The 17,352-nt window shown below is 41.0% G+C and overlaps 1 protein-coding gene across 5 annotated transcripts in view; it reads left to right on the top strand.

Annotated features, from left to right (window-relative positions):
- Positions 1-13,553, top strand: part of RFFL (ring finger and FYVE like domain containing E3 ubiquitin protein ligase) — a 97,665-nt gene extending 84,112 nt beyond the window's left edge. For 4 of the 5 annotated variants that reach the window (XM_077482287.1, XM_077482288.1, XM_077482290.1 and 1 more), the window contains 2 exons: positions 1,778-1,798; positions 3,843-10,454. In XM_077482287.1, the coding sequence (XP_077338413.1) occupies positions 1,778-1,798; positions 3,843-4,021 (200 nt within the window). In that variant the 3' untranslated portion in view covers positions 4,022-10,454. Of the gene's footprint in view, positions 1-1,777; positions 1,799-3,842 lie in introns of all 5 variants that reach the window. The other variant, XM_077482292.1, reaches the window with a different exon arrangement.
- The last annotated feature ends 3,799 nt before the right edge of the window (positions 13,554-17,352 follow it).

Genomic DNA, 17,352 nt, shown 5'->3' with positions numbered 1-17,352 from the left:
TGGTCTGAATACTTGGGACCATGTGATATTTCAGTTTTTCTTTAATAAATCTGCAACAATATCAACAATTCTGTGTTTTTCTGTCAATATGGGGTGCTGTGTGTACATTAATGAGGAAAGAAATTAACTTAAATGATTTTAGAAAATGGCTGCAATATAACAGAGTGAAAAATTTAAGGGGGTCTGAATACTTTCCATCCCCACTATATATATATATATATATATATATATATATATATATATATATATATATATATATATATATATATATATATATATATTCTAATAATTAAAACATACTGCAAGGTGGCCCTGAAGGGAGTGTGTGTCTCTTGGCTTTAATTATACTCAGTTACTATATATTTGACCATCCCATCCAATGAAAAATGTAGGTTCAAATGCAATAAAGAAAATACTTTTTTCAGAAAGTATTTTGCAGTGACCTTAAGACATTAACCACTTGCTTACTGGGCACTTAAACCCCCCTCAGTCCCAGACCAATTTTCAGCTTTCAGCGCTGATGCACTTTGAATGACAATTGCGCGGTCATACAACACTGTACCCAAATGAAATTTTTATCATTTTTTTCCCACAAATAGAGCTTTCTTTTGGTGGTATTTAGTTACAGCTGGGAGTTTTATTTTTTGCTAAACAAACAAAAAAAGATGCAAAAAAAAAAAAAAAAAAATCATGTTTTAATAGTTTGTTATAAAATTTTGCAAACGGGTCATTTTTCTCCTTCATTGAAGTGCGCTGATTAGGCGGCACTGATGGCTGCATTGGTGGGCACTGATGGCTGCATTGGTGGGCACTGATGGGCTGCATTGGTGGGCACTGATGGGCTGCATTGGTGGGCACTGATGGGCTGCATTGGTGGGCACTGATGGGCTGCATTGGTGGGCATAGTTAAGGCGGCACCGATGGGCACAGATAAGGCGGCACTGATGGGCAAAGATGGGCACAGATAAGATGGCACGGATGGGTGGCACGGATGGGCACTGATAGGTACCACAGATAGATGGGACTGATGGGCACTGATAGGTGGCACTGATAGGTGGCACTGATGGGCACTGATGGGCGGCACTGCTGGGCACTGATGGGCGGCACTGGGGTGCAGCACCTTTGAGGCAGATTTTGGGTGGCACTGTGGGTGGCACTGTGGGCACTGCTGGGTGGCACTGTGGGCACTATGGGCACTGCTGGGTGGCACTGACGGGGGCACTTACTTTATTTCAGGATGGCACTGCGGGTGGCAGGTGGGCACTGGCAGGGGGCAGGTGTCCGCTTGAATTGTTGGCCGTGATCGGGACTGATGTCCCGAACACGGCCGCCGGCGATCGGCTTTTTTTTTTCTCCTCGCGCTGTCAGCGCGAGGAGGAATACTAGCCGATTACCGGCTCCGTTTTATCACATGATCAGCTGTCATTGGCTGACAGCTGATCACGTGATAAGGGGTCGGGATCGACCCCTTACACGGATCGGTGATCAGGCGAGTCTCACGGACTCGCCGATCACAGAGCGCGCCGCGCGCGCCCCTCAGGCCGCTCGTAACCGGGACGACGTCAATAGACGTAGTCCCGGCAATCTAGGTCCGCGCTAATGCCGTCATTCGGCAATAGCGCGGTACCCAAGTGGTTAAAAGCTATTCAGCTGATCTTAAGTTTATATACTTTTTAATTAATGTGCGTGTTTGTGTTTTTTTTTTTTTTTTTTTTTTTTCTTGTGTTACTTTGCAAATATAGTATATTAAATCTTTCTTTTTTTTGTCCTTTTCCAGCTTCTGTGGTCGATGAAGAAGGTAAGAGGCCAGCTGTGCCTAATCCACAGTGTCATTGTCACCTTTTGAACTATTTCAATCTCTTAGCGAGAAGGATTAGACACGGGCAGTAGAGCGTCATTAGCCATGTCATGTAATTCAGGGATGAGACTGAAGTGCTGAGCTTTTAAGGTTCTGATTGCAGGTCACACACAGTCCTAGGACTGCAACTAGAGAAGATTAAAGAGGTTGGGATGTAGAAAAGGATTAATTGAAGCGCACATTGAACTGTTCCCAGGAGGGTAATGCAGAGTAAGGTTTCCAGTTTAGTTTGAAAAATAAAAGCTCCCTTCTAATGCACACTGTGTAATTAGACTTAACTTTCTGCCAGTTGGTTGATCGCAAAAATGCTACTTTTATACCACAACAAAACCGCCACAATGTAAAGCACTGTTGATTATTGAATGTAGAGGTGAATGTGGGTTTTCAGAGTTTCTTATTAGAGGTAGGGTAAAGCTGAACGCCAGATATGGACTTTATTTTATAGTTACATTAGTCCAGCTTTGATCAATGCCACACCAGTGGGATCGCTGTGGAAGCGTAGAATCACTGTAGTATTTGCTGCTACTACAGTGTTAACTGGTGTCTTTGACCTGTGCAGAGAAGCTCCCCTGCTGCATAGTGAACATGGGATTGCTCCCTTGGCAAAGGTGCCCTTCACCAAACCCCTTGCATTTATTTTTCCTACAGTGCATGCAAGAAGTTCTGAGGTGAACAGATGAGGCTGTGATGTCACTATTGCCACTTTCTCTAATCAGAGAATGCTTTGCAGTCATTGTGAAGAATGCAAGGCATTCTGTGAATAGTGATCCCCTGTTACTATACAGAAGGGAAGACTCTTGGCGTGGGACCTGGAAGACGGCTGTGATCACTGTAGTAGTGACCACTATTGGTGATTCTCCGCTTCCACAGTGATCCACCAGGTACGGTATATGCATGCTTAAGCTGGCTATAGATTAACCTAAATGTGGCCAGTTCAGCAGGTAACCATATGTGGCCATTCCTGTTTGACAGAAGTTGATCCACAATTTTGGAAAAATATATTTGTATTTTGACACCAGAGGGTCTTACAATGTCGCATGGGGGGGGGGTTACTTTGAGGATATTTCCTCTCGGTTACTGTTAAAGCAGTAGTTGAGTCCACTATATATTTTTTTCTTTTTAGGGGTCCCCAGATGGGTTATGCCATAATGTGCTAGTTGTTCAAATCTTTACGCTTGCCCATTTTTCAGCTTTCACCACGTCAACTTCAGGGACAACCTGTTCACTTGCTGCCCAATATATTCCACCCAATTTCGAAAGCTGTTGTAATGAGATAATCAATGTTATTCATTTGTCATTGGTCATAATGTTTTGGCTGATCAGTGAGCATATTTAAATAAAATGAAGAGCAAGTAACCTACACATTCATCATAAAGTAAAGCTGACTATAGATGATTCAGATCTTTTATTCAGGCAACCAAGTTGGATGGGGGAATCCCTCCTCGCTGTGTCGCTGTATTCTGACAGTGGGACTCCTCTGCCACCAGAAAACACTGATCAGCACTATAGCCGTTTGGCTGGGAGCACTGATCGACTGGAAAATTTCCAACGGAAATGTTTGATAAGTCGATCAATAGATCCCCACAATTAAGCTCTGGGGGGGGGGGGGGGGCGCAAAACACATTGGGGGCATGGCTTGGCTGGAGCTCTGGCCGAGACTGCCACCTTTACAGATGACTTGCAGCAATGTGCCACTTATGGGTTATGAACAGGAGCGGGCATAGATGGATTGAATTTAGCTGGTTCCTGCTAAAGCTGGACAAATTTCGATCCATGTTTGGGCAGCTTAACTGTTGGTTTTACTCCCTCGGAATCACTGAGCATTGAAACCAGTTTTCTACAGGTAACCACAAAGTATTGTTTTACATTATGCTGTTAAATGCTTGTAAATACTATTTGTAGAATCATACATAAACCATGCATGCATTTTTTGTGCTGTAACTTGAACACTTTTTAATTTATTTTTTATTTTTTTATTTGACAGGTAAACCCAGTGCTGTAATTGATGAACACCTGTGCAAGGTCTGCATGGATTCCCCCATTGACTGTGTATTGTTGGAGTGCGGCCATATGGTAACCTGCACAAAATGTGGCAAGCGCATGAGTGAGTGTCCCATCTGTCGACAATATGTAGTGAGAGCAGTCCACGTATTCCGATCTTGACCTGGTTCCTCAATAGTGCAACAGTCTGCATGGTTGTGAACTGGTATGGCTAACCAAGACTATGTAATGAACCTACAACTACTCTTGAATAATTCTTGAACCTCATGCAGTATGACAGGAAATTTGTCATCTCTATTCGTCACATCTTAATTTCTTGGTATTGCATAAAGTTGTTGGAACAAGAACCCCAACAGAGGCTCCCCAATGTAGGACAATCAACACATGCGGTACAGAAAAATACAAGAGCGTGGACTTCTGTTTGATACCATTTGTGCCTTTCTGCGTTGACCTTAACCATTTTTGCTACTGACTTTTTTGATCTCATATCAAAAAAGTTGTTTTTTTTGAAGACTTGCAACTTTTATTTATGAAAAAAAAAATTTTTTTGACAGGAAGAGTTTTAGTGCTTTTTCATAATAAAAGAACAACAAAGCAAGAGTATGTGATTTAATGAGTACAAAAGTTGATAGTGGGCTCAATTCATGAAACATTATCTACAATTTTAGGACCAGTGCTAAAAAGCTCATAGCATTTTTCAAAAAAAAAGTTTGCAATGCACTAAAGGCTACTAAAATACCGAAAGCGTTTTTTTTTTTTTTTAAGTGATGCGGTATACCAGTGGTTAAGTGCCATCCTTAACCAGTGAATAGCTGATTAAGAAGCAGACACCCGCCACACCCTTAACAACCATGACTCATCTGCTGTCAGCAGGATTCCCCACTCGCATAAAAAAAAAAAAAAAAATTGGGGTCTCCCCATATTCGTATCAGGACTCGGAGGGTCTTTTGGGTCTGGTATGGATTTTGGGAGGGACCTCATGGCAAAAAGAGAAATATTGGCATGAGCTTTCCCCCACAAAATCCATACCAGACCTGAAGGTCTGCTATGGATTGGGGGGACCCCACACTGTCTTTTTTTTTTTTTTGTAAGATCAGCTTTTGTTTACATTCTGTTATCAGCGGGTAGTCGTGGTTAAGGACGCCGGCGGGTGCTGGCTCCTTAACCAGCTGAACGTTTATACATTCCTTAAATTTTGCTTGCCTGGGCCACTGCTTATTAAATGCTTGCATTTATTCCCATTAGTGAATTGACTTTTATGCAGTATTCAGCAAGCACTTTTTGAGGTAAATACCGCATAAAGGGATAGTGAATTGACGTTTGTGGAAAAATGTGCCACATGCATGCGATATGCTTTAGTGAATTGAGCCCAGTCATCTTTATTTAGTTAGTGGCAGTATATTTGAGTTAAATTTTTTTTTTAACTTCCTTCTTTTTACTTATGATTTGCACTGCAGTTTACAGTAATGATGGGGAAGTGGCATTTTAAGGGCTCACATGAATGTATTAAAGAATCCGGGAACAGAAAGTAGTATAAGTATTAATGGACATTGTGTGTTTCCAATTGTGTTTAAATCTCATGCACTTGGTTATTGTGCAGTCTTGGCCTGTAAGTGCCCGTTCACACAGGGGCGACGCGACTTGCAGCGCGACTCACAGACGCGACCTGCACACGACTTCAGCGGCGACTTGCAAAATGACTTCTGTATAGAAGTCAATGCAAGTCGCCTGAAGTCGCCCCGAAAATACTACAGGAACCTTTTTCTAAGTCGGAGCGACTTGAGTCGCTCCTATTAGAACGGTTCCATAGTACAGAACGGAGCGCAACTTGTCAGGCGGCTAAGTCGCCTGACAAGTCGCGGTAGTGTGAACGGGCACTAAGAGCTAGTGTGAAGTGTCAGGTTCAGTAAGCATTTGACAAGCTTTCAGCAGCTTCTCTGAAGCCCTTAAATCACCTTCCAGCTTACCCCCTCCTCCTTGGACTACTGAATACATATCTTGGAGACATTGTTGTTTTGCCTGGTAAAGGCAAAGTGGCATCTGCAGATAGTCCATCTCTCCAAGCATGTATACTTGCCCATCCATGCTGTCTTGGCATCTCCCAGCTGCAGCATCATGTTCAGGTGTCGCTTGATGCCAGCGCTTAGGCTCGAATTCTGTCACATGGTAGAGATTACATTTAACCCATACCCAAAAGAACTGTTCCCTTGTTGAGGGCTCCAGTAATGCAAGAAGGCAACAAAAGGGGCTCTGTGAAAACACTTTATTTGACAGGGCAAAAGTGACAGTATTTCTTTAAAGTGGACATACATTAGAGTTAATGTAAAAAAGCTTTTTTGAGTGGGAAGTGGGTTGCTGTAGCATCTCGTTCTGTAAATAAGAGTGTCCTCGCTTCATGCTTTAATTAGCAGTGCTTATTACAGCTTAAACCTTAGGTTTCAGAAATGAGCCTGAACCCTCCCCCCTCAATTATCCAAAGCAAAAAAAAAAAAACACTTTAAAGTTATTGCAGCATTACATTAAGATTTATGTTTAGCAGTCCAGACTGGAGGAAGAGTGTATTAAGTGAGGAAGGTGGGATAGTGCTGGTCTGAAGAGCTTGAGCAAGTAACCTCTTGCTTACAATGTAATGCATAAGTGTGGCAGCAGGGCAGGCGTCCATGACTGTTCCAGTGCTGAGCACACTCACTGTGTGCTCCCAATGCAGTAACAAAGCTATTGGGCAGACTGTTTTTGATCAGGAGTTCGCAGGATGGGTTCCCGATCATGTGACCACTGTGACGGGCAATTATGGGGATCGTATAGTCTGCCCTGCCTCTGGGAGTTGAGACCCAGGTAAAGGGCTGCTGAAACGGGGCAGGAAGGAGTTAAATGGTATGAGACCTTCTAGTATGCTGCCAGAGTTATCAACCCCATGATCCCTGCGGCTGCGCTATATGATTTAAAAGTTAGTGATTGTAAAGTCTCTGTTAATCTTAACAAAAAACAAACATGCTATGCAGTGGTTTTGCACAGAGCAGCCCAGATCCTCCTCTTCTCGGGTCCCTCTTCGGGACTCCTATCCCCTCCCTGTTGAGTGCCCCCGCAGCAAGCGGCTTGCTAGGGGGGCACCAGAGCCACAGCTCCCTTTGTCCATTTAGACACAGAGCCCCAGCCCTGCCCCATTTCCCTCCTCATTGGCTGACTAACTTTGACAGCAGTGGTAGCCAATGGTGCCACGCTATTGCCTCAGCCAATGAGGGGAGTAATGCTGCAGTGTTGCTGAATCTAGATAGGGCTCTGGTAAGTATTAAGAGGGCTGATGCACAGAAGGCTTTTTATCTTATTGCATAGAATGCATTAAAGAGGAACTGCAGTCTGCTCACATAATTTGTAATAAAAACATCTTTGCCATTCAGAAGCTTCCCTCCAACCACTTTCATATTTTATATATACTGTGATTCTGTACTTGCCAAATATGCTGCAGAAATCTCCCTCTACTGAGTCTGGCTGCAACCAGTTAAACTGTGGGCAGCTGAAGCTGCTGCCTGTTCAGTTCCTGAATTTGCATGGAGGCACACCTCCAGCTCTGCAGCTCTTGTTGGCCCTCTTATGAACCCCCCCCCCCCTTTCCTGGCAAACTCTCACTTGAGTGATAGAGATGTGCATGATGTCATACGCCTAGGCTTTTTACCAACAGGAAGTGAGCTGTATAAGGTATTTACTGGCAGAAAAAAAAAATGTTTTACTATCCAAAGTTAAAACAAGGACAGAAGATTTAATAGATGGAAAAGTTGAGAAAATTAACGAAGGTCAGTTTTTAAGCTAAAAAAATAAATAAATAAATAAATAAATTCTGCCTTTACAACCCCCCCCCCCCCCTTTTAAAGTATATACACGCCAATAAACAGACGTGGATACATTGTATGGGGGGATTAAAGGGGTATTCCGCCCCCCCCCCCTTTTTTTTAAGTCAGGAGCTACAAACACTGTAGCTGCTGACTTTTAATAAGGACAATTACCTGTCCAGCGAGCCCGCGATGTCCCACAAGACAACGGGGCCACTCACCGAGGAGGAGGCATTGAAGAGACAGCGCTGCGGAATAGGAAGAGGCAGATTAGGAAAAAATAATAATAAAAAATAAATTATATATAATGTGTGTTAATGTCATTATTATTATTATTTTTTTTTTTTTAAGGTGCCCCTCCACTTTAATAAAGTGTCTGAGACAAACTGTCTTAACTATAATGCAGCCAATTGGCTTTTACATTTTTTCTTTTTGAAGCTATGTGGGAACAAATGAAAGCTAGAAACAGATTGGTTGCTATGGGCAATGCACCAGTCATCTCAGCGACACTTTTTTTTTTATTCCTTCAAATGTGCCTGAATGTTCCATGTGGTGAAAAGTGTTTACCGTAACAAATGATTTGCTGTGGACAACCTATAGCCATTTTTTTTTTTTTTTTTGTATAGGCTCCAAAATGGGAAAGATGTCTGTTTTTGATTCTCCCTTGATTGCTCTAAACACATTTAAAGCAAAGCTGTGTGTAAAAGAAAAATTCCAAAGGTTAACATTAGCAGCAGGTAGTTTGTAGCATTAGCCTGGGTTCACCCTACCTTGACTTTGAAGTCAGACCAGAGCACGACTTTGGCATGACTTGCATACTACTTTAACAAGTCAATGCAAGTCAGAACAAAAGTAGTGCAGGAAACGTTTTCTAAGTTGCACCATTTAGAACGGTTCCCTTGTACAGAGTCCAACTTCTGATGCGACAAGTGCTCCCAAGTTGGAGTGATTGTCGCATCAGTGTGAACAGGGCCTTAGCTGTCAGCACACACCTGTTTCTGTAGAAACGACTTTATCGCTCTCCAAAGCTTCATGCGTTGACGATGGACACTATTTGTGTAAGCATAGGCCTGCCCTCCACATGACAATTCCTGGACCTGCTGTCACAGCCAGTGAGGAGTTGGCATGGCTGAGCCACACTGAGTGTCAATGGACACACAGAGCATGGTTTCAAGCGCGAGCAGGCACAAGTGCCCCCAGGGCAAGTGGGTTGCAGTGGGGGAACTTGACAGGGGCCAGAAGCGCCGGTGGGGGAGACCCGAGGAGAGGAAAATCTGGGCTGCTCTATGCAAAACAATTGCACAGAGCAGGTAGGTGTAACACGTTTGTAAAGGTTGTTATTTTAAATTGAAAAAATGTGAATCGCTTTAAGCTGACAGACAGTTCACACTAGCTTTTGCATGTAGTTCATCTAAGGTACATTGGAAACTGTTGGTGTTCACTTATTCCCAAATGTACAAAGAATGTGGTTACCCTAGTTTTTTTTTTTATTATATGTTTGCAGTGAGGTCAGAACAAAGAGAAAAAAATAGCTAGTACCCTTCATCATATTATATACATATTTTGTTATAATATTGAATTGCATAGAGTAAAGTAAAAGTACTGCCAAAGCTCTTTTGGCCATACTACTTCTGTGGGTCACTGGAGTACACTAAAGGCCCGTAAACGTGATACAAAAATCGGAAGTAAAATTTAGTCCGAACAATCTGCCAATTTTTGCATCATTAGTAAAGTGCTTTCGACAGCTGATTACGCTTTTTCGTATGACAAAAGTTGAATGTGCAGACTATAAAATTCTTGTTGGATGTGAACACAACATCCGATTTTTGTTTAGTACGTTTTTTGTTCAGAAAAAAAATCACAATAGCATGACTACGCATGCTCGGAAATGAAAGAATACACACAAAACTATCCAACATGCTACGTCACTTCTGAAGTTGAATTCTGACGTACGAGAATTTTTGTAACCTCTTCACTTTCGCCACGAGACTAGCATGCAACAAAAACGAACGGTGATCCGAAAATCTGATTATGTGTATGAGGCTTTTGTTATGCACTCCTGTGACAGATTCAGCCAACAGCTGGCTAACCCCTGCTTTCGGCTGACATCAGAGCCAGTCCAGGATCTGCAGAGATACCAACAATGTCTGGTTCCACACAGATGCCTGACCAGCAGCTGGCTCAGCCTCTCAATCAGCCACTGAGAGCCTAAACCAGCCCCTCCACAGCCCGGCACTCCAGTGAGCGCTGAAGGGGCAGAGCCCCAGAGTGATAACTGACGGTCACAGCTTTCTGCTCAGAGCGGACTTGAGAACCATGTGATCAGCAGCCTTTGATCGCTCAGTTCTCAGGGAGAGGCAGCGGGAGGCAGCTTCTGATTAATGCTGCAGCCACATAGGTGAGTGTTTGTTTTTGTTTTTTCTGTAACCTGCACTTCTCTCTTAAAATAACTACTTATCTGTATGCTGCTTAAAGGTACTGTTAAACTTGTTTACTTGTGAAGCAAAACAAAAGAAGAAATTATTTTTTAATCAGATCAAATATTTTAATATAATTTATGAACTGTTTATAGAATTAAAGATTGTAAGCTGTTTTTCAAAGCAGAAGTGTGCCTTTACATCCCAATGTTATACCTATGAATTTAGCAGATCATTACGAAGATTTTTTTAAGCATCTTAAAATGTGGTAACTGCACATCTTAATCTATTGCTTCCGCGGCATCTGTAAAAAATAAAAATAAAAAAATGTAACTAGTTTATCTACAGAAATGTTGTTGCCATACTATATTCAATCAGAATTCTATAGTGCATACAGTTTATATAAGCAAATCACCCTGGGTGATCAGTGTCTGAAACAACCTTTCAGTCTCCCATTTACTACTTTTACGAATTAAGGAAACTTTGGAGACAAGAAGTTGCCTACACTTTGTTAAATATAACCTGGGACGCTTACTATATAATTTGTGAAGCCTGCAACATGGAACTGCTACTGGGGCTCTGGGTTTCTTCGTAGGAGTAGGAATCCATTATTTGTCTGATGCAGGAAGCAAGCAAAAAATGTTCTCAGTGTGATATCTTTTTAGTGGCTTTAAAAAAAAATAAAAAAATACAAGCTTTTGGAGCTCTAAAATTAGTATCTAACCCCACCTTTTCATATTTCTTATACAGTACGTGCCTGTTGTACCATATACTTTTGTTACAAAGTCTCCTGTTCTGTGTATTCCTTCCTTTGTGTGAAATCCCTGGTAATCCTACCAGTCCCCCTGCTCTCATATTTCAAACTGATCACGCTAGGCACAGAAGTGTGTGTATAAGTGGGTTGAGGGTTCTTGTATACTTTAACCAGGCTATCGGCCATAAAACCAGAATTTTCATTTTTTTTTATTTTTCAGCCGACGGCTGGCTTTCTCATGAAATGAGCCACTGGAATGCTTTCAGAAGCGGTGGGAAGGTATTCCCCCTTCTGCTGCTCGCCAATCGGGCCTACCGTTTTTACCAGCACGCCTGAGAAATGATTCCACAGTGTGACCAGCTGGTCAGAGGCGATAAAATACTGCCTCTATGGCCTTTAACGACCAAAGCGACATCATTTTTGATCTTTTGCTTTTAAAGGTATAGAAGAGATTTGGGGTCATTCTATTACAAGGGATTTTTTACATTCTCTGTTCTAGGAATATAAGTGATGGAAAAAAAAATAATTAAAGGGACAGTGTAAAAAGAAAATAAAGAAAACACTTTTTTTTTTTTTTTTTTTTTATCCACAGTGCTCACACGCAGAAGCGCACGCATATGTAAGGTGTGCACCATACGGAAACGTGTTTGCACCACACGTGTGAGGTATCGCTGTAAACAGAGTAAGAGCAATAATGCTAGTGCTAGATCTCCTCTGTAACTCTAAACCGGTGACCTGTAAATATTTTTAAAGCGTCACTTAATGGAGATTTTTAAGTACCGTATTTTGTCGCCATTCCACTTGCGTGCACGATTTTGAAGTGTGACCTGTTCAGAATCCAGTTGCTTGGCGTAACATCTTTTATACTTTTAAATTAAAGTTAAAAAAATCTACCCAATTTTATTTTTGTAAAGTATATTTAAAAAAATAAAATAAAATTTGCAAAACCAATGTGCACATACTGTGACATAGTAAAATGGCAACAATTTCCATTTTATTCCCTAGGGTCTCTGCAAAAATAAAAAATTTGGAGGTTGTAAGTAATTTTCTAGCAAACAAATTCTGATGTAAACCAAGTGCCAGAAAAGATAAATGAAGGCTTTCACCATGTCAGATATTGTAGTGAATTTGGCACATCCCTGTATACATAGAAAAGGTTTGCGCACTCCGCCGCCCCCCCCCCCCCCCCAAAAAATTTGACTTTTAAATTGGCAAAACACTAATAAATTGATTAAATATATTTATTATACAAAAAGACGAGAAAAACCAAGCTAAAAAAATCATCATTACATGATGACGGCGCAGATACACAGTAGCTACACTCCAGTATCCAATAATACTTTCCAGTGTTCAACATCCGGGATAAGTTTTAATGGTAACTAACACATTTCAGGTTCAAAGTCCTTCCCTTGCATCTTTTGAATTTAGTCGCACTATGCTCATTATGCCTGTGAAAGTTGTCTTGCAATATAAACTATATTGGACTTTTCTGTGTATCAGAATATAAATCCTCCTGTATAATTACCCCTGATGAAAAGACTTTAAACCTGAAACGTGTTGTGTACCGTTAATACTTTCCAGTGCCCAACATCCGGGTTAAGTTTATCGAATACTGGAGTGTAATTACTTTGCATATATACCATCATATTCTATTTGCAAGATATAATTTTATGTGTAACTGTGTTATGTGTTAGTGTATGTTGTAGTAATCCTCATGTGGTGATTTTTTTTTTTTTTTTGCGTGGTTTTTCTTGTCTTTTTTGCATAATATATTTTTCAACCAATTTAAAGTCCCATTTTTGTTTTTGGGGGCGGGCGCTGTGTGCTCAAAACTTTTCTAAGTGCCAGAAAAGGCCTGGTCTTCAAGTAGTTAAGACCTGAAGAAGCTTTAGAGCTCCAAATGCTTGTATTTTTCAGTCGGCTACTAATCGCTTCTACAAATTGCTTACATTCTCTACCTTTTTCTGATAGAGAAAATCCGTTAGTCAACTCTGATGAACAAGAAGCATGGCTCATATCTCAAACCAGGTATATGTAGTAAAGCACCAAATGAGATGGGTAATGTTAAGTGGGATACAGTGAAGAAACGTTGGCTACTTTACTGTATGACATTTAAAGAAGGATTTATGGTGCACTTTACTCATCTGGCTTTTTCCTACATGTTTTTTCATTATCTTTTGAGTCACTAACCAGAAGCAAGTATGTAAGTCGAGAGTCTTGACACCTTGTTGTATGTTTGTTTCAGGTCAGTGACCCTGAGTATTGAAGCAAGTGATGGCAGTATTGAAGCCTGCACATTTCAAATGGGTCACAAATAGTAGCTTCCATTGCACCTTTTTTAATTGAATGAACCTTTTAGAAAAGTAACAAGGGGTTGGTGCGCAGCGCAAACGTTCAACATTCGGTATTAACCACTTCAGCCTCGGAAGAATTTACCCCCTTCCTGACAAGGCCATTTTTTGCGAATACGCCACTGCGTCGCTTTAACTGACAATTGTGTGGTCGTGCGACGTTGTACCCAAACTGAATTGATGTGTTTTTTTTTTTTCTCCACAAATAGAGCCTTCTTTCGGTGGTATTTGATCACCTCTGCGGTTTTTATTTTTTGCGCTATAAACAAAAAGCGACAATATTGAAAAAAAAAACACTATTTGTACTTTTTGCTATAATAAATAGCCTAAATAAAAAAAAAAAAATAGTTTTTCCTCAGTTTAGGCTGGTATGTATTCTACATATTTTTGGTAAAAAAAAACACAATATGCTTATATTGATTTGTTTGCAAAAGTTATAGCATCTTCAAAATGGGGGATAGATTTATGGCATTTTTATAATAAATAAATAAATAAATATATATATATATATATAAATTTTTAGTAGTAGTAGTGGCGGTGATCAGTGTTTTTATTTTTTTATTTTATTTTTTTATCGTGACTGCCACATTGCGGCAGACAATTATTTCTGGCCAGTGACATTTATACCTAGATCAGAGCTAAAAATTGGCCATTGATTACTGTACAAATGTCATTGGCAGGGGAGGGGTTAACACTAGGGGGCGATCAAAGGGTTAACTGTGTTCCCTAGGTGTGTTCTAACTGTGGGGGGATGGGAATGACTAGGGGAGGAGACTGATCGGTGTTCCTACTTAGTAGGGGCACACGATCTGTGTCTACTCCCCTGAGAGAATCGCGATTTGTGTGTTCACACACAGATCCCGGTTCTCGCTTTGTCACTAGCGATCGCGGGTGCCCGGTGGTCATCGCTCCCTCCGTTCATGTGGCTCTGGGGGCACGCTGTGCGCCTGCTACAGCGTCTTAAAGAACACGTACAGCTACAGTGGCTCGCAAAGGGGAGCCAACCTGCGGCGGCTGGTCCGGAAGTGGTTAGTGTGCATACAAGAAAATATTTGTTTTGAATAAGGCAAAAATTCACCTGTTTGCCTTAAAATAGTGTTTTATTTTATTTTTTTCATAAAAATATTTTGTTTATAGATAAGTGGTAAAATAACAAAACTTGGAGTGTCAGACACATTTGTTTCCTACTGATTTTTATACTGGTGTACCATCCTCGCTATAAAAAGGGCTATAGACATATGGGTGCTGATCCAGCTGCACAGCACTCTGTGGACTTTTTGTGCCTCTGATTGTTGATGCTTTAGCATATTACTGATTAGATAGTTCTACTTCAGGTGCTTTGGGACTTTTTATATGGCATAATTCATCTTTTATTTTTGTCTTTTTTTTTTTTTTTTTTTTGTTATTTACAGGAATTGCATTTTCTGTCTTGTTTGGGATTCAATTTAAAGTTTTAAATAAAAAAATATTATTTGGTTTTTAACCTTCAGTTTTATTTCTTTGCATGAGATCTTTGTTTTAGTCCATGTATCCTTAAACCACCTCAATACAGGGCACTTACACCCCCTTCCTGCCTAATTTTCAGCTTTCAGCGCTCTCACACTTTGACAATTACTCAGTCATGCAACACTGTACCCATATGAAAATTGCGTCCTTTTTTTCACACAAATAGAGCTTTCTTTAGGTGGTATTTAAACACTAGTGGGTTTTTTATTTTTTGTGCTCTAAATAAAAAAATACAGTAAATTGTGAAAAAAATGCCTTTGTATTTTTTTCTTCATAAATTTTGGCCACAATTTTATGGTGCTACATATCTTTGGTAAAAAAATAACCAAATTAGTGTATATTATTTGGTCTTTGTGAAATTTATAGTCTACTACAAACATCACTGAAAATTGATCACACCTGATGTACTGAAGGCCTATCAATTCTTGAGACACAACCAAGTCAGGAAAGTACAAATACCCCTCAAATTACCCCCCTTTTTTTTTAGAAAGTAGACAATCCAAGGTATTAGGTAAGTAGCACGGTGAGTTTTTTTTTTTTTAAATTGTAATTTTTTTTCCCACAATTCTTTGCAAAATTAAGATATTTATTTTTTTTTGTAAAAAATTGTCATATTAACAGGTTATTTCTCACACACAGCATATGCATACAACAATTTACACACAAATACATTCTGCTATTCTTCCCGAGTATGGTGATACCACATGTGTGAGATTTTTACAGCTGGCCACGTACAAAGGACCAACATTGAAGTAGCACCTTCAGGCGTTCTACGAGCATAAATGACATCTCATTTCTCAACAGCCTATTACACTTTTGAAGGTCCCGGAGCACCAGGACAATGGAATTGCCCACAAAATGACCCCATTTTGGAAATTGAACACCCCAATGTATATTCTATGAGGCATGGGCTGCAGATATGTACCCGGGTACTCTGAGGGCCTGGTGCCAGGTACTTAGGGTGGTGACAAGTCCTCTTTATGGGGGGGTGGGGTTGCAATCAATGTGATTGGTGTACACTGTAAGCAGTAACAAGATGTCATACAATCAGTGTGTGAGGAGGAGAACCCGGTAACATCTCGTTACTGCTCTGTATTTACATTTAGTGATCAGCTGCGAATGGATCACAGCCGATCACGTGGTAAACAGCCGCCAGCCAATGGCTGTTTAACAGCGTTGGTGACGAGCAGTGTTCCTGGGAATATGCTGCCACTGATGTGCATGCGACGTGCAAAGTGGGGGGGTACTGTCTGATTAGCCGTGATGAAGTCATGCCTAATGGCTGTTCACCCCCCCCCCCCCGGTAGCGAGCAGTGTCTCCAGGAACAAGAGCCACACCACGCGGCAAGCGGTTAAAACTGCCTGATCACTCCACTCCAGTGTTTTTCTATGTATAACCGAAGAACTGAGATTCTACCATGTCAATGGCAATTATATGAGGAGTTTAATATCCATAGTCTATGCATAAACTGTTGGTCTATTCTTAATAAGCAGTCAAATGAACTTTAACCACTTGCCGACCGCAATACGTATATACAAATTACGGTTTGCAAGTGGTTTCCTGGGATTATAGCTGAAGATATCCGCCGTAACCCTGGCACCAGTTTTTTGCTTTCTGCAGTGGTAGGAGGGGGGAGTCCCCTCCCGAAGCTCACCAAACAATCCGACGGTGGCCGGCTGCTCCCATAATTGTTCAAAGGGTAGATACTCTTTGATTGACTCTGGCCTTGGGAGGACTGGAGCAATGTCATGTCACTTCCAGGTCCAGGCTGCAAGTGTGTGGTGTGTATACATACATACATACAGGCAGTCCCATAGTTAGAGGGAGACAACAGGATGCAAGAGGAACTATCTACCTCGAGGAAGGGAAATTCACTCCTGTAAGAATTATGGGAAAAATGGGTCTCCACTGATGCTTTATCAAAAAGGCTTGTTTCCACAATAACCAAAAATTTTCAAAATAAAATTGCCATTGGGACAGAAAGTGAGGTGAAATCTGAACAGAGGTGCAGACAGAAAAACAACCATTACAGGGTTGTTAACCCTTCTCTATGCTACCCAAAAAGCTGTATGTATGCATGTGTAATATATATATAAAAAAAAATATAGCTCCAGCCAAAACAGTAGAGGGCTCTTATTAAGTCACTTTGTAAAAAGTGAAGGCACCCTATGAGTTAAGTTCAAGAAGCTGAATGGCATCCGCTGGGCTTATCTCCATTTATATCTGACCGGTTTATTGCTCTTCTGAGCATGACAATGGGGGCTGTGAAAGGAGAAAGGCATACAGAGCAGTTATGTCCACCCCTCCCCGCTGCCTATTCAGAAAAGCCTTTGTATTTTGTGTTCACCTAATAAAAAAAGCTTCTGTAAACTGACAGGAGCTGGCATAGCAGTTGAAGGGACTCACCTGTTCAAGATACATAGCTCAGAAGGATCAGCTTTGCTCTCCGGGGACTACAGCGATAGCTGTTTTTGGGAGTACTACAAAGCTGTCAGATATAAATGATGGCGCTAAGCCCAGGAGGTGTCGTGTACCTCACTGGATTTAACTCATAATGTGCCTTATTATTTATGTATTTTTTTTTTTTTTACAAAGCTGAATTCCTGGAATTCAGCTTTTAAAGTCGTAACCCCAAAA

The sequence above is a fragment of the Lithobates pipiens genome, unplaced genomic scaffold (genome assembly GCF_037356315.1).
Source record: "Lithobates pipiens isolate NorthernLeopardFrog02 unplaced genomic scaffold, aLitPip1_a1.2 Scaffold_16, whole genome shotgun sequence".
Lineage (NCBI taxonomy): Eukaryota > Metazoa > Chordata > Amphibia > Anura > Ranidae > Lithobates > Lithobates pipiens.
This window is presented reverse-complemented; position numbering and strand designations above follow the sequence as displayed.